The following is a 26,020-nucleotide window of genomic DNA, read 5'->3' as shown; positions in this document are numbered from 1 at the left end:
CTGGGGTCATGTGCTTCCTTTTATGCAGTTCTGCTTTTGAGGCTTAGGCAGTGGTGCAGGCAGTATTTCACTGTGGAGTACATCACACATTTTTAGATTTTTAAACATTTTATTAAATATAACTGACTTGCAATGTTGTATTAGTTTCAGGTATACAGCAAAGTGATTCAGTTATATATTTATATACATATATATGTGTGTAGTCTTTTTTTAGATTCTTTCCCGTTATAGGTTATTATAAGATATTAAGTATAGCTCCCTGTGCTATACAGTAGATCTTTGTTGGTTATCTATTTAAAATACAGTATGTATGTTGTGGACAGATTTTTTAGGTTGAAGTACGGTGGCTCAGACAGTGAAGAGTCCTCCTGCAATGCAGGAGACCCGGGTTCCATCCCTGGGTTGGAAAGACCCCCTGGAGGAGGGCATGGCAACTCACTCCAGTATTGTTGCCTGAAGAATCCCCATGGACAGAGGAGCCTGGCGGGCTATAGTCCACGGGGTCGCGAAGAGTCGGACACAACTGAGCGACTGAGTACATACACATAGGTGATTTACGATGTGCTATTTTCTGCTATACAACAGTGTGATTCAGTTATACATAAATACATACATTCTTTTTTATATTCTTTTCCACTGTTTTATCACAGGATGTTGAATGTATTTCCCTGTGCCACACAGTATGACCTCACTGTTTATGCATTCTACATATAAGAGTTTGCATCAGCTAATCCCAAACTCCCAGTCATCCATTTCCCACCCCTTTTTCTCCCTCAGCAACCCCAAGACTGCTCTGCATCACGCCTGTCACTGTGACAGATGTTTACATCATCTTTCTCTTCTTTTTTTTTGCTGTTATAAATGATACTACTGTGAACTCTGTCCATGTCTCCTCTCCCACATCTGTGAGATGCTCCCCTATGGTGGACATCTAGAAGTAGAGCTAAAGGTCATAATATGGACTCTTCCCCGCTAACTGGACGATATAAAATTGCTCTTCCAGTTCACATCCCACCAGCCTGGGCAGGAGTTCTGAGAGTTACTGTCGTCAACACAGCCTCACCAAGATTTCAAACATCAGGTTTTCCTCTTAATTTTTAAATGAGATAAAATACACATCACATGAAACTGTCTCAGCCATCTTTAACCCTCTTAGTATATATTTCAGTAGTGTTATGTATATTCACACTGTTGTGCAACCAATCTCTAGAACTTTCTCATCTTGCAAAATTCTGTCCCCATTAAACAACAACCAGCTTTCCTCCCCTTCTCCCAGTCCCCGGCAGCCACTCTTCTACCCTGTTTCTACGAATCCAACTGCTCGAGACGTACACACAGTATTTATACATGGGATCACACATTACTATCTCTTTGTAACTGACTGATTTCATTTAGCATAACGTTCTCAAGGTTCATCCAGGCTGCATTACATGACAGGATTCCCTTCCTTTTAAAAGATGAGTAACATTCCATTGTATATGTGTACCGCCTTTTGTTTATCCACTCATTAGTCAAAGGACACTTGGGATGTTTCCACCTTTTGGAACCCATGAAAACGGTCAGATTTCTGAAGTAATGCCTATCTCATGGACCAAAAAATGTCTTTAGAAAAAAACAAAAACAAAAAAAACTCGCTTTCCTGATTACTAGAAAGGGCAACGTTCTCCTTACGTTTACCTAACGTTTATTGACTATATACATTTTCTCTTCCATGAATTGCTTGTTCATATCCTTTATTTTCCTTCCCTTCCTGCCCCTCCCATCCCCCTCTCTCCTTTCTGCAGGACTTTTAAATTCCAGGTACTAATCCCTTTCCAGTTATATTCATTACAAGTATCTTTTCCCAATATATAGCTTTTAAATTTTCTTAGTGTCCCTTGTTTCTAAAATTTCACATTTTAATGTGATAAAACTGATCAATCATTTCCTTTATGGTTTGTGCTTTGGTTGTTTTCTTTAAGAAATTCTTTCCTTCCATGGATAAAGAATATGTAGTACATATACACAATGGAATATTATTCAGATATTATAAATAATGAAATAATGCCATTTGCAGCAACATGGATGGACCTAAAGATTGTCACACTTAGTGAAGTAAGTCAGACGGAGAAGGAGAAATATCATATGGTATCTCTTATATGTGGAATATAAAAAGAAATGATACAAATGAACTTATTTACAAAAGAAAAAGAGACTCACAGACTTAGAGAATGAACTTATGGTTGCCAGGGGGAAGGGATAGGTAGGGAACTTGAGATAGACAGGTACACGCCGTTATATTTAAAATACATAACCAACAAGGACCTACTGCATAGCACAGAGAACTCTGCTCAATGTTATGTGGCAGCCTGGATTGGAGGTGAGTTTGGGGAAGAATGGATACATGTATATGTATGGCTGAGTCCCTTTGCTGTTCACCACAACCCCGGAAGCCCTGAAACTATCACAACATTATTAGTTGGCTATACCCCAATACAAAATAATAACCCCGGAAGCCCTGAAACTATCACAACATTATTAATTGGCTATACCCCAATACAAAATAATAAGTTTAAAATTTAAAATAAGAAATTCTCAGTCAGGATAGCTGCTATCTAAAAGTCTACAAGCAATAAATGCTGGAGAGGGTGTGGAGAAAAGGGAACCCTCTTACACTGTTGGTGGGAATGCAAACTAGTACAGCCGCTATGGAGAACAGTGTGGAGATTTCTTAAAAAACTGGAAATAGAACTGCCATATTACCCAGCAATCCCACTCCTGGGCATACACACTGAGGAAACCAGATCTGAAAGAGACATGTGCACCCCAATGTTCATCGCAGCACTGTTTATAATAGCCAGGACATGGAAGCAACCTAGATGCCCATCAACAGACGAATGGATAAGGAAGCTGTGGTACATATACACCGTGGAATATTACTCAGCCATTAAAAAGAATTCATTTGAATCAGTTCTAATGAGATGGATGAAACTGGAGCCCATTATACAGAGTGAAGTAAGTCAGAAAGATAAAGACCAATACAGTATACTAACGCATATATATGGAATTTAGAAAGATGATAACCATAACCCTATATGCAAAACAGAAAAAGAGACACAGATGTACAGAACAGACTTTGGGACTCTATGGGAGAAGGCGAGGGTGGGATGATCTGAGAGAATAGCATTGAAACAAGTATACTATCAAGGGTGAAACAGATCACCAGCCCAGGTTGGATGCACGAGACAAGTGCTCAGGGCTAGTGCACTGGGATGACCCAGAGGGATGGGATGGGGAGGGAGGTGGGAGGGGGGTTGGGGATGGGGAACACATGTAAATCCATGGCTGATTCATGTCAACGTATGGTAAAAACCGCTACAATATTGTAAAGTAATTAGCCTCCAACTAATAAAAAAAAATGAAAAAAATAATAATAAAATAAAAATATGAAAAAAAATAAGAAATTCTTTCCTTCCTACCTTGAGATCATGAACATACTCTCTCATTAGTTTTTCTAAGAGGAATTTTATATTTCACATTTAAATCTCTAAACTATTTATTTAAAGTATTAGAATATATTTTTGTGTATGTTGCAAGATGAAGATAATAACATTATTCTTTTCCATAAATCACAAGACAAAGGAGAAATGGCCCCCCAAGTGCAGAATGAACCAAGGATCCCCGAATTTGTCCAGGCGCAGACGAGGGCTGGAGCACCCCAAGGGTATCAGCTGACACAGAGCCCATGACTGAGGGGCGAGAAGGGCATCCCAGAAGGGGGTGCCCACACATGCCCAGAACACACAGAGCCAGTGGGGAGCTCTCCTGACTTCAGGCTCACATCTGGAAATGATCCAGCTTCTAGACCAGATTTCCCTGTCTTCTGGGCAGCACCTCAAACAGTCCAATTAAAAATCACTCCAAACGTTTTATTCTCTAAACATCCCCAAGCCAGGTGAGAACCAAAGAACAAAGGCACTGCTGCCATTCCCAGAGTTTTCCACGAGGTGGCGGCCCTGCGTAGACCAGCCAAATGCACTCCCATAGCTGTCCAGCCTTCCAAGCTTCATTAAGAAACAAAGCTCATTAAGCTCTCATCACAAGAAAAAATTTTAACTGTGTAAGTTGATGAATGTGAACTAGACTTGCAGAGGTGAGCCTGTCACAATGTATACAAATATCAAATCATTATGTTGTAGACCTGAAACTAATACAATGTTACATGTCAATTATACCTCCGTTAAAAAATTAATAAAATAAAAATTATGTTATCCCAATATTAAAACCTAATTTTAAAGGTGGCTTTGAAATGACACAAAGAAAAACTCTGTTGTGAGCATGAGCCCAGCAGAGCCCACCGGACTACACACTGAAGCGGCCTCTCTTCTCTGGGAAATAGTCCCCAAATGCCCACCGTAAGGAGCTTGGATGGGGTCTGCATGATGCCCCAGGCACAACTTAGCACCAGTGAATCCACTGCCAGGATGGGTCACAATTTCCTATTGAGACAGGATCAATCAGAGAAAACCACAGAACAGACCCAGGGATCTTTTCTGATGCCCAATCCAGCCTGCTAACGCAACAGGCTCAGGGATCAGAAGGAACCCTGGGGAGATCAGGCTGATACCTAGCACTGTCCCATTCCACAGGTGAAAGCTCTGCGCAAGAGGGTTCTGCTTATTATGAGCTGAAATCTACCTTCCTCAACTCCTAACGTCTCGTCTGAGCCCTTAAGGCACAAGAACAGTCCCTTTCCCACAGGACAGCACCCAGATACTCAGAGGCTCATGGGGCCCCTAACACTTCTCAGCTTTTCTCCACAAACAGGGCTGAGAATCCTGCCTATGGTAATGTACTCAAAAGCCTCTGGAGAAATTTGGGAAAAACCACAGCCATAGTTAACACCAGAGGATTTAAAAGACTATCTTATCAGTCTAGAATTTTTCCTTTTTTTTTTTTTTTTGAATTTTTCCTTTTTATGGTTAGAAGATTATGTTCTTAGTAGACAGTTAGACACAAACATACTAACCATCAAACGTTTAGCTTCCCAGCTAAGGCTAACAGCAGTCTGAGAGAGAATATTTACATTTGGCCCAGAGTTCTAAAGTGAAAAAGCTGATACACTTCTCAGCTCAGGCAGGCAGCAGTCTTTAGAGATGACTCCCATCCAGTCTGTGAGGAGGGCATGGAAGTGGCCCAGGGGAGGCACAAGGCCAGGGTCTGGTCCCATTCACACAGCAAGACAGCCACAGCCTGATCTGTTCCCCACAAGGAGGCCAAGAACAGCTGTACCCTTGCTCCACACTGGTCAGAAACACGCTGGGCTTCTCTGAGAGCCAGGCCCTTTGGAGACTAAGAAACCCAATTCCTGGGTTATCGGCGGAAAAGAAGTCAACTTCCACGAATCACCAGGGAAAAAAGCATATTTAAAGAAAGGTAACAGGGCCAAAAGGAAGAGAGGGAAGTTTCCTGGAGCCTCAAGTTTCTCAAATAAATTGGTAGAACCAATTAAAAAAAATAAAAAAGCATTACTTTGAACCTTCTAGTTATACATACCTCTAAGAATCAAACTTTAGAAAAACACACACAAAGGAACGCAAGGATATATGTAAGGGTGCCCACTAAAAAATTATTTCTAACAGGAAAAAGTGCAGACTACCAAGATGCTCAACAAACAGAATGCTGTTAATAAATGACTGACAACTAACCTATAAAATATCTTGTTGGATGTTTCAAATTTACAGAAAACAAATGGAGACCTATGATATATTGCAAGTTTAAAAAAAAAAAAAGGCAGGTGGCAGAAAATAAAAACAAAACTTTGTGTGTTAAGTTTGACACAGAAAATGTCCACATGGAAATATCCCATGGGGTTCAGAGAGGTCAGTCACCTCCATGGAGTGACGCTGGGGCTGAGTGACTTCACTGTCACTGAAGGCTTTTTTTTCTTTTTTAACCAGAGATCACGTAGGTACTACTATAGTCAAGATAGAAGATGCAAAATTATCCCCTACGTTGCTCCCCCACCAAGGCTTGGCCATCTCTGCCCCAGATTACTTGGGTATCCAGACAGCGCATTCTGACTGCAGTCCCTTGGAGACAGAACTGCTACATCATGCCCGCCCCCCTCCCAACACACACATGCATGCAAACACACGCAGCCACACACAAAAAGCCACCTGTCTGCCACTTTTAGTGAGGAAGAGGTCCTAGGACCCAAGCCCACAGCACCCTCCCCACCGGCTGCCTCATTTCCTCTGAGATAAATCACACAGAGGGCTGGGGAGCCCACAAATCCCTCGAGCAAACATGCAAGTCAAACAGCACCATTTACCCCGCAAGGGCCTCTTCAAGTTAACAAGGCGTGGGAGGATCCGGGCAACAAAACCAGCCTTGTCCGGCGAGGTCGGCCTTTGCCCCAGGGAGGAGACCTATGGCCGCCCCCGTGTCCCTGCTTCCTCGGCTGCTGGCCTACCCGAGACCTGAGCTTTTCACAGCCCAGACGGCCACCTCAGACCTGGTGAAGAGGCTAAGGCCCTGGCCTGGAAGAGCAGGCGGCCCGGTGGCTCAGATACACCCTTGGCCTCCACCAGTGGGGATGGGTTTCCTCTTCTTGTGGGATCCCGAGGCGGCCCCCAGGCCACTTGCTAAGGGGCACTGGTGTAGTTGAAGAGAACTGGGGACACTCACTGACCACTGTAATCAGCTACCTCACCCCAAGGGTCAGAGCTACAGGAAAAGAAAGACGAGGAGTGGGATGGAAGAGCACCAGCGGGACTCCTGCTACCCTGGTCTCTTCTTAGCTCCCCGCTTCCAGGAACCTTCCTGTTACCATGGCTGGGCCAGGCCCACCCACTCCCACCGCCAGACATGCCGCCACGTAACCAACCCTTCTGATCAGAGGCTCTCTGTCGGCGATGCAGCCAAGAAATTGAAACACGCCTGCTCCTTCCACTTGGAGGAAAACGTATGACAAACCTGGACAGCGTATTAGAAAGCAGAGACATACAGTCTCTGCTAGACACACAGACATATAGTCAAAGCTATGGTTTTTCCAGTAGTCATGTACGATGTGAGAGGAGGACCATGAAGAAGGCTGAGCACCAAAGAACTGATGCTTTTGAACTGTGGTGTTGGAGAAGACTCTTGAGAGTCCCTTGGACTGCAAGGAGATCGAACCAGTCCATCCTAAAGGAAATCAACTCTGAATATTCACTGGAAGGAATGAGGCTGAAGCTGAAACTCCAATACTTTGGCCACCTGATGGGAAGACCCACTGGAAAAGACCCCGATGCTAGGGAAGACTGAAGGCGAAAGGAGAAGAGGGCAGCAGAGGATGGGATGGTTAGACAGCATCACTGACTCAATGGACATGAATCTGAGCAAACTCAGGGAGTTGGTGAAAGACAAGGAAGCCTGGCGTGCTGCAGGCCATGGGGTCACAGAGTCAGACACAACTTAGCAACTGAACAACAACACATCAGAGGGCTCACAGAAAAGACTCTAGGTATCTCCAAGTATCTCCAGCTTAGGGGCCTGCCCTGAGCCTGCACTGGGTTAATTCCACATAAGGCATCAACAAATATCAGAGAAAGAAAATAAACCATAGAAACAAATTTTTCAATAGAACATAGCTTGTAACAGGAAAACACTGAAAATAGTCCAAAGGTCAGTCAATAGGAGACTAGTTAAATCAATTATGCTGCTTTTATGTAACTCAATACTCTGCAGCAGTTAAAAACAAGGAAGTAGAATTTGTACTGAAAAAGAAAGATGCACATGACATATTCAGTAAAAAAAAAAAAAAGCATGCTAGCAATAAAAGCACTGTGCAATTCCATTTTGTCGAATACGTTAATAAGATATAAAGCATTCCATGTGTACTGATAAAAATCTCAAACTTTTCATGGTGATATACTCATGGTTAGTTATTTCAGTGGAGTGAGGCTACAGGAAGAATTATTTTCTTTTTTAAATGTCTGCATCGATTCTTTAATTATTTACAAAATGCATATTAATTTTACAATTAAGAAAAGTATAAAAACATGAAGAAAGCACTGGCCCTTCCACTTTTTAAACTATTTAATCTAACCGTCATTCAGTAAGGCAGAGCAGGCCAGGAGGCTCCAGCGGGCGAAGGGCACCCTGGAGGGGCCAACAGAGTCTGTACGGACAAGGAGAGGCCCTGCAGAGGTGCATGGAGACCCAGCAAAGGGTGAAAAGGGGAATGGTGTGGGGAAGGAGGCAGCAGAGGGAAAAGCAAGCAGGTACACATACAGCCACTAAGTAAATAGACTAAGAAGAATCAAAACAAGATTTCTCACTGCTGGAAAAGGGAGATACAAAAACGGAAAGGAAGAAGACAAGAATGAACCTGTCACATTGTGGTTCTGCACCGGAACTAGAAATGTGAGTGTGAACTCAGGGTTTCCAACATACATATTACATATTGAAGGTACAGGTATATTAGGAAGAGAGAAAGAGAGACACATGGCAATAGATATGAGTGCTTGTTTGTGTGGTGGGGGTGTACTCAGATATTCCCACTCTGTTCCCTGAAAGGTCCTAGAAACCATTACACCCCAGGAGCTCTGAATACACCAAGTATACCCAGCATTCAGACTTGCTTCTATTCTCCGCTAAAAAGAACGTGAACTCCTAGGAAAAACATCTGATTTCCAGGACTACGGCAAGATAATTATAAAACAAGCCTAAAACATCTTGTGCCAGAGAACAAGAATGTGCTCAAAGAACAAGGGGATATGTCGAAAAGACAGAAAAGGGACTTCCGTGGTGGTCCAGTGGTTAAGAATCTGCCTTCCAATGCAGGGGACTTGCCCCTGGGTGAGGGAACTAAGATCCCACATGTCACAAGCAACCAAGCCTGTGAACCACAGTAAGGGAAAAACCGAGCACTGCAACTAAGACTGGACACAGTCTTAGTTGAATGAATGGGTAAACAAATAGAGAAGCAAGCTTGAAGTGGTTTCCACTGGCCATAGGGGTATATACAACCCACTGAGTAGAACCATGAGAGAGAGAGAGAGAGAGTGTGTGTGTGTATGTGTGTCTGTGTGTGTGTGGAAAGAGGTGTGTAAAGGGAAAACAAGTATCACTACAGTGGTGAAGCCTAGAGACACCACCTTAGTCAAATGATCAAAGTGAACATCCTTAGTAGTTAAGTCATATCAAGCCAAGTCCCAATCAACAGGATGCAACAAGAAAAGGCAGCTTCAGCCTGTGAAAGTCCTGCCTAAGATGAAAAACTCATCCGACCATGAAAGAAAGAAAGAAAGAAAGTGAAGTCACTCAGTCATGTCAAACTCTTTGCAAACCCATGGGCTGTAGCCTACCAGGCTCCTCCGTCCATGGACTTTACCAGGCAAGAGTACTGGAGTGGGTTGCCATTTCCTTCTCCAGGGGATCTTCCCGACCCAGGGATAGAACCCGGGTCTCTCGCATTGCGGGCAGACGCTTTACTGTCTGAGCCACCTGGGAAGCCCTAACCATGAGCATCAGACAAATCCAGACTGAGAGACTACCTAGAAAATAACTAACCTGTAATCTCCCAAAGCATCAAGGTCACACAGGTCACAGCCTGCGGAACTGTTCCAGGTTGAAGGAGACCAAAGAGAAACAACAAGTAAACACAGCACTTTATTCCAAACGAGCTCCTTTTTCTATTAAAGACACTATTAAGACAGCAACTGGCAGAACTTAACTAGGGTCTGACAGCTGGACAGTGGTACGTAGCAACATTAATTCCTGATGGGTTACTGTTATACAGGAGAATATCCTTGTTGGCAACAAATACACATTTACACGCTCAGGGGTGATGGGACATCAGGCTGGCAACTTAAGTAAAAAGAGAAAAATTCTTTATACTGTACTTGCAGCTATTCTGTAAGTCTGTAACAGTTTCACAATTTAAAAAATTTAACTGCAAATGGAAAAAACATCCTATTAAGTTACCAGGTGAGTTCAGATAGTTATATATCAGCTTTGTGTCAATCAAACCCTAACAGTCCTCCTTTAACTGGGGGACCATAAATGCTTCTGATTGAGAAGGGGCTCTGCTTAAATCAGACCTCTGCTGCAGGGCTAGGAGGACACTCTGCCTCCTCCTGGGACTGTCTTCCAACCCAAAAGGTCCAACCATCTAAGGACACAGAGCGTCATCAGTCCCTGCCATGGCCCTGCAGCCCAGGCAGTTCCAGACCATAAACTACAAGAGAAGGGGCACTGGCCAACACCACCCACAGCAAGCAGTGTTCTGACCAGCCTGCTCTTCACGCCTCTGTCAATGTGAAACAAGAGCCGAGCAAAGAGAAGAAACTGACTTCTAATGCAGAGAGCAGCAAGAGAAACAGGACACACTCCCACCCCAAAACCACGATGGAAACTGTGCCATCTTGTACTTACAAAGAGATGTAACGTTTCCAAGCTTCTCTCCATCTATAATTTCACACAAAATCCATACAAAGAAGCTATAGACCCTCAAGCTCCCAGACTAAGTCAAATTCCTGTTACCCAGCACTCATACCACAGAGCACCCCCTCCTCGTTAGCCCTGGCAACACTCATAATGATACAGACTGTGTATGATTATTTGATTAACATTTGTACCCTCCATGGGACTGCAGAGTCCAGGACCACAAGGGTTGAATGTTTGCTCACAGATAGCCCCAATTCCTCACAAAAGGCAGACACCAGAAATACTTGCTAAGTAATCACACGGACGCGTGGGTAGGTGGATAGATGGGTGGTGGATAAGCAGGTGGGTAAGTGGACAGATGCACAGATAGATGGCGGGTGATAGGTGGGTGGGTAGGTAGATGGATGGATAGATGGTAGGCGGGTGCATGGGTGGGTGGGTAGGATAGTAGGTGGGTAGAGGAGTAGGTGCAGCGGGGCTGGTAAACAGATGTGAGTGGGTGGATGCCTGACCTGAGTCTGCTCCCACGGCCCAGCCTGGCTGTACCTGCTGCTGCTGGGCCCGGAGGTCGCCGATTTCCTTCTGGTCTTCCTCATGGAGCCGCTTCATGTCCTCCCACGACTGCTGGAGCAGGTTACGTTCCCGTAGCAGTTGTCCATTCTCCCGCCTCAGCATATCCACGTCATCCTTCAGCTGGGTCTGGTCGCTCAGGAGCCGGCTGTGGAGTGTGCTGAAATGCCCCCAACACAGTGAGCGCAGCCAGCCTCCAACTCCCACCAAGGTACCACCTCCTCCTCCACCAGGTCCCAACACCCCCAATACACCAGACAGGCCACTCAAACCCGGGTGTCAGCCACATGCCAGTAAGACCCAAACCAACTTTTAGCAACCTGACACTAAAATGGCACATGTGTGAAGGCCAAGGAAAGCAGATAAGCCCCTACCCTAGTAGGGACCCAGCACCTTCAATACTGAGGGCTGAGCCAATGTCAGCAGGTGGGCAGGCAGATGCCCTCGGAGGGGCCCCAGGAGAACAAAGGGGAAAATGCCCCATTGGCCTCTGTGGACCAGAGGTCCAGCAATCTGCCTGGCTCATGCATTCAACCACTTTCCTACCAGCCATGCTTTGGAAGTTGACCATGGATGCAGTATGAAAACTGAAGCCCAAAACCACAAACCTACTAGGTGAAGGCCCACTGCTTGCTAGACAGCAAAGACAGAACCAGAAGCCCAAGCTCCGGGTCCAGAAATAAAGACTGGCAAGAGGCAGAAGCTGGGGAGCCCCAGGAACTCACTGGTAGAAGTCGGTCTCCTTGGCCACCTCCTCACACCTCTTCAGGGCGTTGGTGTGCTGGCTCTGCAGGCTCTGCAGGTCTGACATGGCCCGCACGCACTGGATCTTCAGCCTCTCGTAGTCCGGATTCAGCCTGTGGTAGGGCCTAGCCCAGACAGCAAACAGTCCAGTGAATACGCGCCCCGGGATCACCTTGACAAGGACATCTCTCCCTGAAGAGCCATGTCCTAGGTCACTCCAGCCTAGCGGTTCCCAAACACTGGTCACCTCCACATCTCCACACCACCACCTGGTGCCCTGTTGAGCCCAGGAGTCCTGGCCACACCCAGACAGCCAGAATCAGAACCCCCAGGATGGAGGGCCCTGATCGCTTATCTCCCTGGGTGGGCCTGGAGAGCTGGGAGGTGCTATTGACCTCTGGGAGCCTCCAGCAGGCCACGCGACCACCCTGCACACACACTGGGTCACCAAGTCCCTGTAACGAAGGTCCTCCTCTCCTAAGAGCAGGGATTCTCAATCTTGGGCGCATAATAAAAGACCAAGGCCCAGACCAATGACATCAGCATCCCTGAGGGCAGGACTCAGACACGGGGATTTTTTTTTTTTTTTTTAAACTCCTAGAGGGATTTCAATGTGCAGCCAAGATTGAGAAAAATAGCCAGGAGCAGGAGTTCTCAAAGTGGGGTTCCCAGACCTGCAGCATTGTAATCACCTAGGAATTTGTCAGAAATGCAAATTCTCAGGCCAGGCCCAGACCTCCGAAATCAGACACTCAGGAGGGAGGAAGGACTGGCCAGCAATTTGTGCTTTAACAAGGCCTTGTGGGTGGTCCTGCTGTGAGCTCCAGTCTGGTGCCCCCTGCTCTAGCGGGCATCAGCAACCTCGTATAGAAGGGCTAGTCTCTGCGCAGACACCCCTCTGCCTTGTGACATCAAAGTGGCTAAGGATAGCACACACTCACGCCCAGCCCTCAAGCTGTCTGACCAAGAGACACGTCTTCAAAAAAGCCGCCCAGAAAAACCTTCCTCGGGGTGAGCCACATACCCCTGATGCTTTCAAAGGAAACAGATTAAACCGAGCCTGCTTCCACCTCCCTCAGAACCTTGCCAGAATCTCCCCAACCCTTCTCTGCTATCTACCTCTTAATTCCAACAAAAGAAGCAGTCAAAGATTTTCTTCAAAATAACAAAAAGTCAGGTGGGACCAACCCTTTTTAAAGCATGTGTGTGGCAGGAAACAACTAACATAAAGGAAACAACCACATAAAGATCTACCCAACAATGAAGCAGGCTAGAGTATCCAGGAGGCAACAGCGCCCGTGCACAGAGAAACACGGATGTGTGCGGACACACAGATCAGTCAAAGGCTCAGCAACGGGGTGATTGGGGCAGGGGATGCCACGGCATCAAGGTGGTGACCTTGTCCAGCAGGGGAGGTGCATGGTCCCCACCTCTTGTCGAAGGTGATCCCGTGGGTGGCAAAGGCCAGGCGCTTCCGCAGCTCGTTCCTCTCCCGGGTCATCATCCGCAGCTGCATGGACAGGCTCTCCAGCTTCTCATTCAACTGCCGCTCGCTGAGCACAGGCGGCGGGGACGGCGCCTTCCCGGTGGTGCCTGCAGGAGGAAGGTGACAGAGGGAACTTGCTTTCGCCCAGCCCCCACCAGCAGCCGGGCGCCATCCTGGGCTCTCAGCTGGCGTTCACTGCTCACACCCACCTTCCCAGGTGGGTCCGGTTACAACCCTCTTTCCCAGATGACACCACCAAGCCAGAGAGCAAGAGGCAAGGCAGGGACCAGAGCCCAGGCAGACTGGCTCCAGCATCCACTCCCAGGGCCCTGGCTGAGGACGCTGGGGGTCCCCCTCTCTCTCCCCAACCTGGCTTTGGCACCTCCAGGATGGCCCAGCCTCATCTCTGCATCTTTGCCTGCTCCACTACCACCAGCTGTCACCCTTTTCTGGGCAAAGGGGCCGGCCTAAGCCCTGAACAGAGTGGAAGACACAGCCTGAAGAGGAAGGCATGGTTGCAATCCAGAGAGGCTGGCAGAGAACAGAGGCAGTCAGTTCCTAAGCGTGGCCCATGGGCCATGTTCTGTTCTTCCCTGATCAGGGCTGGACAGTCTGCATGGCTCCCTCTTCCAAGCTGCCCGACTGCCTGAGGACCTGCTCCACCAGCCCAGAGGCGCAGCTTGGGGGAGGTGCAGGGACAGCTGGGCATGGCCAAGGGGTGCAGGGCAGCCCCAGGGCCTCTGGTAGCCCAGCCCACACAAGGCCCTCATCACTTATCCCCGGGACTAGACATGTTCTGAGAAGGAAACCCCACGCCATATGCCATTACTTAGGAAAAGTGGCCACCACCAGCACCTCTGGTGAGACCCCCATCTGTTTCTAGGAAGAATGCACCTCACTCAAATGTCCCAGAAAAACAGACAAATCCATGGTATTATAGCAATACCTGTATATTTAAGTACATACTTGTATATTTATATATATACTTGTATATTTAAGTATATACTTGTATATTTAAGTATCTCTACCTCTCATGGATCCTCAGTGGGGTCAGAAAAACCCACAGCAGTCACCCCAGTTAATGGATGGGATCCCGAAGCTGACTCACCCCAGGAACACAGTATCTGTGTCCCCAGGAGCCCTGTAACGTGCAAAGGGCAAGACACACGTCCTCTGACTCTGTGTCTCCTGACCACTGCCCGCCAGCTGACCCCTGCTGGCGGATCTGTTCGTGTACACCAAGTTTCCCCCAAGAAAGGCACTCAGGCATGACCTCGCGTCTTCTGGGAGCGCCAGGGAGGATGGAAAGCTTGACACTGTGGGCAACAAGGCAGGCCACGGTCTGAGGCAGGAGACTCCAACATTATCCAGTGTCAGCACCCCAACCACCGAATCTACTACCTCTCGAAACGCACGTTATTTTAAAACCAGCACCACCATAACATCAGGATTTCTGCGCTCAGACCAGACCTCTGGGGCCGGAGTGTTCTCTAAGGTGGGGTCCAGGACCACCACCAACAAGCATCGCCCTCCCTGCAGGGGTTCTACTTCACAGTGGGAGAAGCCTTCCCTCACCCTTCTCCAAAGACCCTGGACCCTCACCCTTGCCCCCCAGGAGTTCTGGAAGACAGGCTGGTTACTGCTCTGTGAAGCTGTGTGACTGGACGCCCTCCTCTCTGCAAATGAAGGCACTTCTATGAGCTCTAGTCCTATGACTGTTTTCTGATTTGCACTAACTTACCTGGCTCTCTGACACATGGGGCTTCCTCTGGGTATGTGCCTGACACTCCTTCCAGAGAAGCCCACAACTAACTCAGCTTCTAACCAACCCAGGGGGACGCGATCTGTGTAAGATTGACAAACCCAAGACAGGGGATGAATAGACTAAACAGACTCAGACTCAGCTCGGAAAAGAAGGATTTCAGTGTAAACTGTCACAACCAACCCTCACAACAGCAACCAACACAGATGTCCCAGGCATTCATCTAATCTTCCCAGCAACCCTGGAGGTGGTAAGAATATTAACATCTCCATTTTAAAGGGGGAAGGCAGGCCGAGCAAGGTCAAGAAATTGATTCAAATGTGCACAAACCACAAGTGATGCCCCGGAGGACAGCCCAGTCACTTGGATTCAGAGAACATGCTCTTTGCTCTAGTCCGTGCCTTGCCACCCCGCAAAGACAACCTTGAGTAGCACTCACATATGCCCGGCAGTTTCTAAGATGTTTTTCATACATTATCCCCTCCCATCCCCTTAAGGAAGATACTGCTGTTATCCCGGTTTTACAGATCAGGAAACAAAACCTTATCAAGCTTAAATAATGGGTCCAGGTCACCAAGCCAGTAAACATAGAGTGCCCTTTGCCTGACCCCAGTGCCCAAGGCCTCAACCTAAAAGTTCTTAAATGCTTTGATCCTAGGACCTCTTTACACTCTTAAAAATGAGGACTCCAAAGAACCTTCATTTATGTTTATGCCTAATAACATCTACCAGATTAGAAATTTTAAAAGTATTTTAAAATATTTACTAATTTTAAAATAACCAAACCTGTTACATAGTCACATAAGATGTCTTTTGTAAAAAATTAACTACCCTTTCCATCACCAAACAGAAAACACAGCGAGAAGAATGGCACTGCCGTGCGTCTCTGTGATGACGTTTGAGGTCTGGCTTAACAGAGTCAGCTACAGCCTCACATGTCTGCAGCATCACACACTGCGGATGGAACCTTTAGAAAACTCCACTCCACAGTGGAGTCTGTGTGAGGACGACCATGCAAAAGGCAAGAGACATCCCAGTATCATTATAAAAACAGTTCTGACCGCACTGGCTCCCTGCAAGGACCTCAGGGACACCAGACCATGCTTTGAGAATGACCTGACCTATGATCAAGTTCAGTAAGAATCAGAGAAACATCATATCTCAATTTCGAAACTGAAAAGCACCACCAGGCCCAAAAACCTGCCTCCGGAGAGATAAAGAATTCTCACCCCATTTTGAAAATGAAGCAACAGGAAGATGCAGTCCTTAGCTTTTGTGGAGGCTAGAGAGAGAAGCAGTAGCCCGACAGAAGTAGGGGTCAGACCTGTCACCGCACACAGCCGCCGGTCCCTGTCTGTCTCCGGCAGGATGAGGCCACCGGCCCTGCAGCTGAAAGGACCCAGGGGCAGCTGATCCTGGAGACAATGACATGAGTGCTGTCATTTGCTGAGGGCAGCCTAGGTACTGGGTTCTATGCTAAACGCACCTGGGTCCTCACCTCATTAATCCCCAGGGTACCCTCCCCAGTACATGCTGTGATTACCATGTGAGAAACTGACATCTAGCAAGGCTGCAGAGCTAGGAAACGTGCAGATACCCACACAAACCCGGCTCCACCTCCAGACCCAGGGCCTCAGTCACCGTGCTGCACAGTCTCCCAACAGGAGTGGCCTCCTGGTTCCCTGCCCCGGCCCCAAAGGCTTGAGCATACATGAAACACACAGAAAGGAAGGTCAGTCAGGCCTGTGACTCCATAAGATGGCAGGTTAACTTAGGGAAACTGCCGCCTGGACGCTCCAGTCCTTTCACAACAAGGAGGCCAGAGGGCGGAGGAGGACCACGGGGACCTCAAGAAAAATCCCAAGATGGGCTCAGCCAGGAAGTCCCAAAATAAACAGCAAGTGTTGCCGAAAACCTTTTCCATACCCATTCAATTCAAAATAAAGTTTTCCTCTTTCACTTGCATCTCAGGGTTGAAAAACATTTTGAAGATGATGCAGTCCTTTCAAGAAAATGGTTGCTGGAATCCTCTAACCAAGACTGTTTGAGTTCTTGAACAGTGAGGGAGCTCCCTACTTCACAGCAAAGCCCATCTAACCTCTCCCCAGACAATTATTCTGTGAACCGAGTTAAGATCTTCATTTCTCCCACCGACCCTAGATCTACCCCTAGGGCCATAAGGTACAACTGTAATTTCTCTTTTATACAACAAACATGCAAGTATTTGAAGACAACTGTCAAGTCCCTTTATCATTACCAGAATAGCTACATTTTTTTAAAAAAGCAACAACATCAAATGCTGGCAAGGATGCAGAGAAACTAGGACTTTCAAACACTGCTGGTGGGAATATGAAATCATACAGCCACTTCTGTCAAAGAAAACACTTTGACAGTCTTTTATAAAGTTAAACATGCACTTACCATACCACCCAGTAATCCCACTCCTAGATATTTACACAAAAGAAATGAAAATTTATGTTCACACAAAAGCGAGCACATAACTGTTTATAGCAGCTGTCGAATGGATAAATGACAGTGTTATTACATTCATATAACGGAATACATCTCAGCAATAAAAAGGCACTGACTATCATACAAACCGCTGGTACACACAAGGGCAGAGGGAACGGGAAACCTCAAATGCACTAAGCTGACTGGAAGAAGCCAGACTCAAAAGGCCACACACTGTATGATTCCATTTACATGACATCTGGAAAAAGGCAAAACTACAGAGGCAGGAGAGAGATCCGTGGTTGACAGGGGCTAGAGGGGGTGGAGGCAAGAAAGGCTGACCACAAAGTCACAGAAGGGGATTCTTCAGGGTAGGGTGATTGTTCTGTGTCTTAATTGTGGCACTGGTTAAATGACTAATTTGTTTGTCAAAACTCATCAAACTGTACAGTAAAAGGAATAAATCTTACTGTACATACCTCAATGAACATGATTAAAAAAAAAGTTTTGATATTAAAAAAAAAAAACCACACCTCATGGTGCCCTAAAACTGAAACAACCATTCCAGGAGAGGTGTGGCTTGTCACCCCCACCCCCATCAGTCACTTTGCTTATAGGAAATGGTTTAAAGAAGCAAAATTAAAACTAATGTCAAATGAGTTGTCCACAGGAGCTTCAAACTCTCTTTGTGCAGTTGTTCTTTTGGATTCAAATGCAAAATTGTACACTCTCCCCCACACTTCACTCCTTCCTCTTCCCAAATCTGAACTCACTTGAAAAGAAAGCAAAGGACCTCTCTGGTGGTCAACATTTGGTGCTTTCACTGCTAAGGCCCAGGTTCAATCCACAGTAGGGAAACCTAGTCAAGGCTATGGTTTTTCCCGTAGTCATGTATGGATGTCAGACTTGGACTATAAAGAAAGCGGAGCACCGAAGAATTGATGCTTTTGAACTGTGGTGTTGGAGAAGATTCTTGAGAGTCCCTTCGACAGCAAGGAGATCAACCAGTCCATTCTAAAGGAGATCAGTCCTGAATATTCAATGGAAGGACTAGATGCTGAAGCTAAAACTCCAATACTTTGGCCACCTGATGCAAAGAACTGACTCATTGGAAAAGACCCTGATGCTGGGAAAGATTGAAGTCGGGAGGAGAACGGGACGACAGAAAATGAGATGGTTGGATGGCATCACTGACTTAATGGACATGAGTTTGGGCAAACTCCGGGAGTTGGTGATGGACAGGGAGACCTGGTGTGCTGCAGTCCATACGTTCACAGAGTCGGACAGGACTGAGCAACTGAACTGAACTGAACTGAGGGAAACTGAAAGCCTGCAAGCTGAGCAGCATGGCTGAAATAAATAAATAAATATATATTAAAAAATAAAAACTTAAGGCAGATTTTCTTTTTCCTTTTTATGTCCAGGGTGAGATTCTGGGGTTAAGCAATTTGGATTTGACTAAAATGGCCCCAAAAGGAGTGCTAGAAGATGCCAGGAGAGCTGGCATGGGCCCTGGAGTTTAGAGAAAGTCATCACTCTTCTGGGCCTTGGTGTGAGATGGGGCACAGGCAAGGGAAACACAGCCTGTTGGCCATCATGAGTCCTGGCCCCTCCTGCTAACCCTGATTCATGCGGCCTCCTTTATGGACCACTGAGGCTCAGTTCGAGCCTGGCAGCTGATAGCCTTCTTGGTTATAAGCTCCTCTGTCACACCACAGCTGACCATGAAGGCCATCCCTCCAGTCTAATTCTTATTTACAGCTAGACAGGTCACAGCTCTGCTTCTGAGCCCTGCTGACCTGTGGTACCAGAGGCCAAGGAGAATATAGGCACTGGCCAAAGGTGGTCGGGTGGAGTGGGGATGTCCAGGTAAACTGCTCAGCCTCCTTCAGACCCTGAACATCAGGGGCAATGCAAAGCAACAGAGCATGGTCACCACCAGCCTCAGCGAGCAAAACCAAGCCGTCCTCGTCTCCAGCCCAGAAGAGCCAGAGCCATCGGGGAAGACACAATTCCACATCCAAAAGCAGCTCAGCTTCATACAGATTGCTAGAAACACTCATTTCTGGCCCCAGCCAGACCTACCACATCAGGAACCCTGGTGGAGAAGCCAACACCCAACTCCAGGTAAATTTGATTCCTCATAAAGTCTGAGAACCTCTGGTGTGAACCAAAGTTGCACTGGCTGCCCAGAGTCGTTTTCCAATCCCTTGACCTTTTGGCAGTCCAGGATCCACTACATTTAAAAACATCACCCCCGGACGTCCAGGGGATGCCCTGCTTGGTCAGCACAGGGCTGCAGCTGGGCTCCCCGTGGACTTGGAGAGGAAGGAGGTGAGATTTCAGGGCAGTAGTAGCTGCCTCGCCCAGCTCCCAGATCTCCTCCCAGATCAGCTACTTGCTCTCGAATCCTTGACTTGGGTCAGTTTGCAGAAACCCAAATCAAGACAGACAGCAAGGCCCTGCTGCTTCCAGGCTGCTCCTGCATCCAGAATGCCATTCCTGGAAGACCCCATTCGAGGGCCACCTCCTCCCTAGAGCTTACTCTGAAACCCCTCATTAGAATTAGCTACTCCTTTCCCTTGGTTTCCTTGCTTTACACAAGCCAAAATGGCCACTCGCTTACCTCTTTAGGGCTATAGTCCAAATGTTGGTGTACCCTACCGAATTCCCATGTTCAAGTCCTTACCTCTCCAGGTGTGGTATTAGGAGGTGGGGCCTTTGGGAGGTGATCAGGTCATGAGGGTGCAGCCCACATGAATGGGATTAGTGGCCTTATTAAGGAGACCCTAGAAAGCTCCTCCCCTTCCTGCCATGTGAGGTTACAAGGGGAAGGCACCATGTGCGAACCAGGAAGTGCCTCCCCAACCCAGGACACTGACTCTGCCTTGATCTTGACTTACATGCTTCCTGGCATGGTGAGAAATGCATGTGTGCTGTTTCTGAGCTGCCCAGTCTACTGTCTGTGATAGCGCCTAGACCGACTAAGATACCTGGCTAGCCTGTAAAACCTGGAGCCAGGTCCCCTGTGATCCCCATGAGTGTGGAGCACAGGCTTCAAGGGGACAAGCCGCTCCCACCACTTCATCTGAAGTGAAGTGAAAGTCGCTCAATTGTGTCTCACTCTGTGTGACCCTATGGACTGCAGCCCACCAGGCTCCTCTGTCCGTGGGATTATCCCGGGAAGAATACTGGAGTGGGTTGCCATTTCCTTCTCCAGGGAATCTTCCCAACCCAGGAATCAAACCCAGGTCTCCCACATTCAGGCAGATTCTTTACCATCTGAGCCACCAGGGAAGCCTGTCCATCTGATAAACTGAGAAAAAAACAGGCCCCAGGTCCAAAAGAACCAGAGAAGGAAGGGTCAGAGGGCACAGGGTCAAGGTGTAACCTGCCTCGATGCTCATCCACCCCACCATCCTTTCAACCAGAAGCTGCACTTTCAAGGAATCTTTGCTGGGATCGTAAGGAAGCCCTCCAGCTCTTTTTCCTGCCGACAAACCAGAACATCTCTCTCTTTAATAAGAAAGCTCCCCTGTTACTTCAATGTGTATGGAATTTAAGGCTCATTTTATAAATGTTGCCCAAAAATCTCTCTTCTTCTTAAAACTTCTCTAGTTATCCAAGATGAGGGAGGAGGAAAAAAAAGGGGCACCTGAGAAATGAGGTCAGGATGAATGGGGAGGAAAAAATATGGATTGTCTGAAAAGAGTGTGCCTCTCCTGGGCAGATTCATGGGGCCTACTTAACAGGCCAGCTACTTAAATAACAGGCCACATGGGGTGGGGGAAAGCCTCAAAGAAGCCACATGTGCTCAGCTGGTGAAAATTGCCTAACAAGATACAGCAACATTTAAGTCTGTTGGTATGTTGTTAGCAGGGTCAGGCTGGAAAGCTAAGATGGACAGACTACCTGAGGACCTAACAAGAGCTGGGAAGAGGTGAGGGACAGCCAGGTACCAGCTGTTACAGAGAAAATGCTATACCCAAGGTTCCACCTACCAATTTTCTCTTAGCTGCATATAACTTGCTCTTTTCCCAAACATTCTTGGCTAGGGAGATATAAGTGGGAAAGTGAAAGTGATATTTTTATTATAAGACCTTACCTTTCCTTAAGTTCATGGAGAAAGACCATAACAAACAAAAATAGCCAGTCTCCATCTGACTCATCAGCCCCTCAGCCAGGACCATGGTGTGCCTGAGATGGCTAGGAAAGGAAGTGCTCTGCCCATCATTAGATGCGGCTGAGCCAGGAGGAATTCCTCTTGAAGGTGCTGCAGTGGGCCATGGCTGACCCTCCATTCATTCCATTCCAAGGGACTGGTCCAAGCTGGCCACAGACATTCCAGTGCCCGTGCCTGGGACCAGGTTAGGTCAGCTCACCTCCAAACAAGAGAGCTGTTAAAAGTGGATGTTGAGACCCATCCTCAGAGCTTTTGAAGCCCAAGAACCTGCATTTCTATCACCTATCTGGGTGCTACTGGTCCAAGGACCACACTGCACGAGAGGTGGTTTGGGCACACAAGAGACAGGGACTGGGGACTATGCTGAAGACCTTCTGGGAAAGGCTTCTTTACTCATCAGGAGACATGAGAGGAGATGACCTTCTTCATCCTCCGGGCCACTAGTGATGATAGGGACGTTCTTTTATCTGCTCTGTCTACTACAGTAGCCTCTAGCCACAGGTGCTACAGAACACTTGCAATGTGGCTAGTGTGACTACTGAAACTAGCGATTTAAATTTCATTTCACATTAATTCACCGGAATTTAAATAGCCACATGTGGCTAGCAGTTCCCACAATGAGCACCGTAGCCCTGGACGCTGTCAGATCCAGATGTGACGGCTGCCCCTGCCATTGGCGTGAGGGAAGACACCACACAGAGGCCCGCAAAGTCACACTTGATGTACTTAGCCCACCCTCAGCGCCTTTACCACGCAAGATCACACATTTCTCTCGTTTAAGGCAGTATGAATAGGTATTTTGTACTGCTGCAGCCAAAAGCCTTCTGGCCAATACAGCCATGGGGACACTGAGGTCAGCCTGCAGAGAAGTGGGGCTACTCACCCCAAGGTCAACGTTGACTCTATGCAGAAAAGTAAGAGGAGGAGAACTTGGCTACTGGGAAACTGGAGAGGTTTTGACCTGAAGGGATGCACGCAGATCTTGAGCATCCAAGATCTGGGCACAGACAGTGAAGTACAACACAACACTGCTCTCTGCCGGCCTGCCAACACGTATCCAGGGACACTGGTGACCCCTCCATCCCAAGGGCCAACTGGTGGGTCATTGACATGACGCTTCTTCCAAAGTATACAAAGGTCCAGCCACAAAAAACTTAACTTCCTACTCATGCCTGAAATTCCACCATTAACAATAACTGCTGTGGTTTAAGCAATCTCTCTAGAATTTCCTTATAAAATGCAAATGCTCCTAGGAAAGGCAACACTTCAAGCTTTGAAGTGTCAATGTGAATGGGTTTGTCAGATGCCAGTTAGACCACTGTACCTTGTTCCCAAGGGAAATACAGAGCTGGAAAAGGGTGGGGCAAGAGAGGTGTGCTCAGAGCTCAACCTGCCCAGTTTTACAAAAACCCATCTTACCGCAGCACTCAATCTGACTGCTCGAACACACCCTTCCTGAAAGCCAGTCCCATGTTCAAAATCCCCACAACTCCACCACTCAATCCCTGTATCTCACCGACCCAAAGCGGGCAGGGCAAAGTGGACTATGGTCCCAGCAGAGTCCTCCCTGAACCCTAAGGAGGATGCCGGGACCTCTGAGGGGCTGAACTTTGCCCCACAGATGGATGCTAAAGTCCTCATTCCCAGTAAACGTGAATGTGATCTTATTAGGAAATATGGTCCTTACAAATGATCATACTAGAGTAGGGCAGGTCCCAAAACTAACGTGAATTGTGTTCTGTTTTCAAAAGGAAATTTGGAGACACATACAGAGAGAGAACACCATGTGAAGATGCACGCAGGGACCTCAGTGATGCATCTACAAGCCAAGGATGGTCTGGAATTACCAACACACCACCAGCAGGAAAGAAGCCTGGAAAAGACCCGTTCCCAGTGCCCTCGAGGGCACATGGCCTTGCCGACACCTTGATCTTAGACTCTGGCCTCCAGAATTTGGACAGAATAAAGTTCTATAGTGTAAGCCACTCAGTTTATGGTGCTTTGCTAGGACAGCCCTAGAAAATGAATACAATCTTCCCTCTGGTACCCCTCTCATCACTCTGACCTTACTTACTGTGTCTACTCACCTGACTATCACCCCAGTAGACCCTAAGATCCACGAGCACAAGGACTACATCTGCCTACTCACCACTACATCACAAGCCCACTTCTGCCACCCCGGAGGTGCTCTGGACCAGTCAGATTAACTCACAAGAGGCCTTTCCCCGGCTAGTTCCAGAATCTCAGACACAAGGCATCCCCTCTCTGAGTGTCCATTTCCCCATTTGTCTATTGCAGGAAAAGGAAAGAATTGGACCAGATGACATCTGTGAGCCCTTCCGACTCAAAACCTCCAGGACTCACCACCGAAGGTGTCAAGCTCAGACCAGGACACAGAGCCACACTAGGGTGTTACATGCAGGACAGGTGGGACACAGGGGACAGGCCACGGAGATGCAGGAAGACTGGAAGACTGACAGCTTTCCTCCCCTGAGACATCTCCAATGACAGCAGGGACAGCCTCGCTCTACGGCTTCTGGAACCCACGTGCAGAGACACACACCCGATTCAGCATGAACTGGTGACTTCTGCCCTTAAGGCAATACTCACTCCCTGTGGGCTGTTCCTGCTCACAAAGGACAGTTCCCAAAGGGGTCAGCCTCCTGGACAGCGGGCACCGGGCGCTACGAGGCTGGGGACTGAGGGCAGGGGACCACAGGCTCTCTGTGAGGTCCTGTGCCCGGACAAAGTGGAGAAGCGGCGACAGGAGTGCCTCCCCAGCACGCACGCCCCTGCTAACAGCAGAGTTCCGCCCTCCTCCAGTAAGAGGGGGAAGAGAGACTGCACGAGCGAGGTGACAGGCGAGGGCCAACTTCCCACCCACGCACCCCCGCTGCCCCGGCGCGCCCCGAGCCCCCCGCCTCCCTGAGGTCCTCCGGGAAGGAGGTACTCACCCACACTGCTGAGTGAGCTGCTGCTCTCCGAGTCTGAGGGCATGATGGACAAGACGCTGTAGGTGGAGCCTGCAGGCAGAAAGAGAGGCCATTTGTTACTGACCCCAAAGGGCTCTCTGGTCTACACCCGAAACCACTGTCAGACTAACTGAACTCAGCGCCAGGCTGAGAACCAGCACCGCGCCAGGCACTAGAATCAGAATCACGGGCCGGGCCGGGGAGACGTGGTCGACAGGGTCTCGTCTGCGGTGTTTTTATTGTTTCCACCTCACTTTTGGCCATCGTCTGACAGATCTCTGCATGGGCAGAGGGCAGCTTAGAGTCAGTCAGCTGGCTTCTTATCAGGCCATCTGGGGAAAGGCTTACTTAGCAAGGGAGTCACACACTCAGGGTGACAAGGGGCCTGGGGATTTCCTACAGGTTTGTATCAGGGTGATTCTGGCTTCCATACAGAGAGTAACAGAGCCTAAGTAAGCATCTTCATGCCAGACTTGTTCTTCATGCCAGACTGTTCTGCTCTTAGGTTCTACCTGTATTCAAGCTCAGTCCTTAATAATTTAGTCAGTGGCTGCCCCCGTATTAAAAGTTACTCATAAAATTATGAGCAATTACACAGTCACCAAAGCTGGGGGATAACAAGTTTTGGGGGGGGGGGGGGCAGGGAGGTTGACACTTGTTGACTCCTAGTGGCAGACACATAACCACCAGGGTTTGCTTTGAATTTAAATATCTTCAAAGCCAGGATGTTACCTGTTTGGCCTCAGGAAAAACCTCTGGGACAAGAAATCCAGGTCTGAGTCCAGCTCTCACCCACATGTGAGTAGCTGGCCAGTGGCCTCGGTTTTCTGGATCTCTGTTTCTCAAGTTTGTAACATGAAGGGGTTCAACCAGACGGCTCAGAAGGTCCTTTCCCCTGACGCATTTCAGAGATACCGTTTCCCATGATGAACAGAAACAAAGGTGTGCTTTGCTTACCAAGACGACAGATGACACAAAAGCAAGAGGGTGGGCGAATGGACCCAGAGATTGAATGGGAGTTGAAAAAACCACAACATGCAGAGATGGTGGGTCAAATAAAACAAGACAATTGGAAGAATGCAATGTTTTGTTCTTGGAACCAAAAGAACTACACAATGAAGGCGTGTGTGTACTGGGCAAAGTGGGTGAGCCAGAGATGAGATTTTTGCAATAAAGCCTTTGAATGAGCCTTAGGGCTTTGGTGTCAGAAAGCAACCAAGAATTAATGAGACCTTGGACTCCAGGATCAAAAATGCAGGGTCAAATCTAAGAGGTTCTCTCCCATCTCAACTGTTGACTAGCTACTCTATACCTGCACACCCTCAAAATGGAAAGAAAAGGGATAAAAACATGGAGTGAGCAGGGGAGAAGGAGAAGATCAAGGAAACTCATGGATGAGGGGAGGAAGGTGTGCACTAGGGGACAGGGGAGACCCTAAA

General features: G+C 47.7%; 1 protein-coding gene across 2 annotated transcripts in view; it reads right to left on the bottom strand.

The window, feature by feature from the left end:
- Positions 1-26,020, bottom strand: part of DLG5 (discs large MAGUK scaffold protein 5) — a 120,556-nt gene that overhangs the window by 47,421 nt on the left and 47,115 nt on the right. The window contains exons 2-5 of one of the 2 annotated variants that reach the window (XM_043476425.1): positions 24,564-24,632; positions 13,158-13,320; positions 11,709-11,852; positions 10,960-11,143 (exon numbers count right to left, since the gene is read on the bottom strand). In XM_043476425.1, coding sequence (XP_043332360.1) covers positions 10,960-11,143; positions 11,709-11,852; positions 13,158-13,320; positions 24,564-24,632 — 560 coding nt within the window. The remainder of the gene's footprint in view (positions 1-10,959; positions 11,144-11,708; positions 11,853-13,157; positions 13,321-24,563; positions 24,633-26,020) is intronic. The other variant, XM_043476426.1, reaches the window with a different exon arrangement.

This window comes from Cervus canadensis, chromosome 8 (assembly GCF_019320065.1).
Source record: "Cervus canadensis isolate Bull #8, Minnesota chromosome 8, ASM1932006v1, whole genome shotgun sequence".
Taxonomy (NCBI): Eukaryota; Metazoa; Chordata; class Mammalia; order Artiodactyla; family Cervidae; genus Cervus; species Cervus canadensis.
Note: the sequence above shows the minus strand (reverse complement) of the source record. Positions and strands in the feature narration are given on the sequence as shown.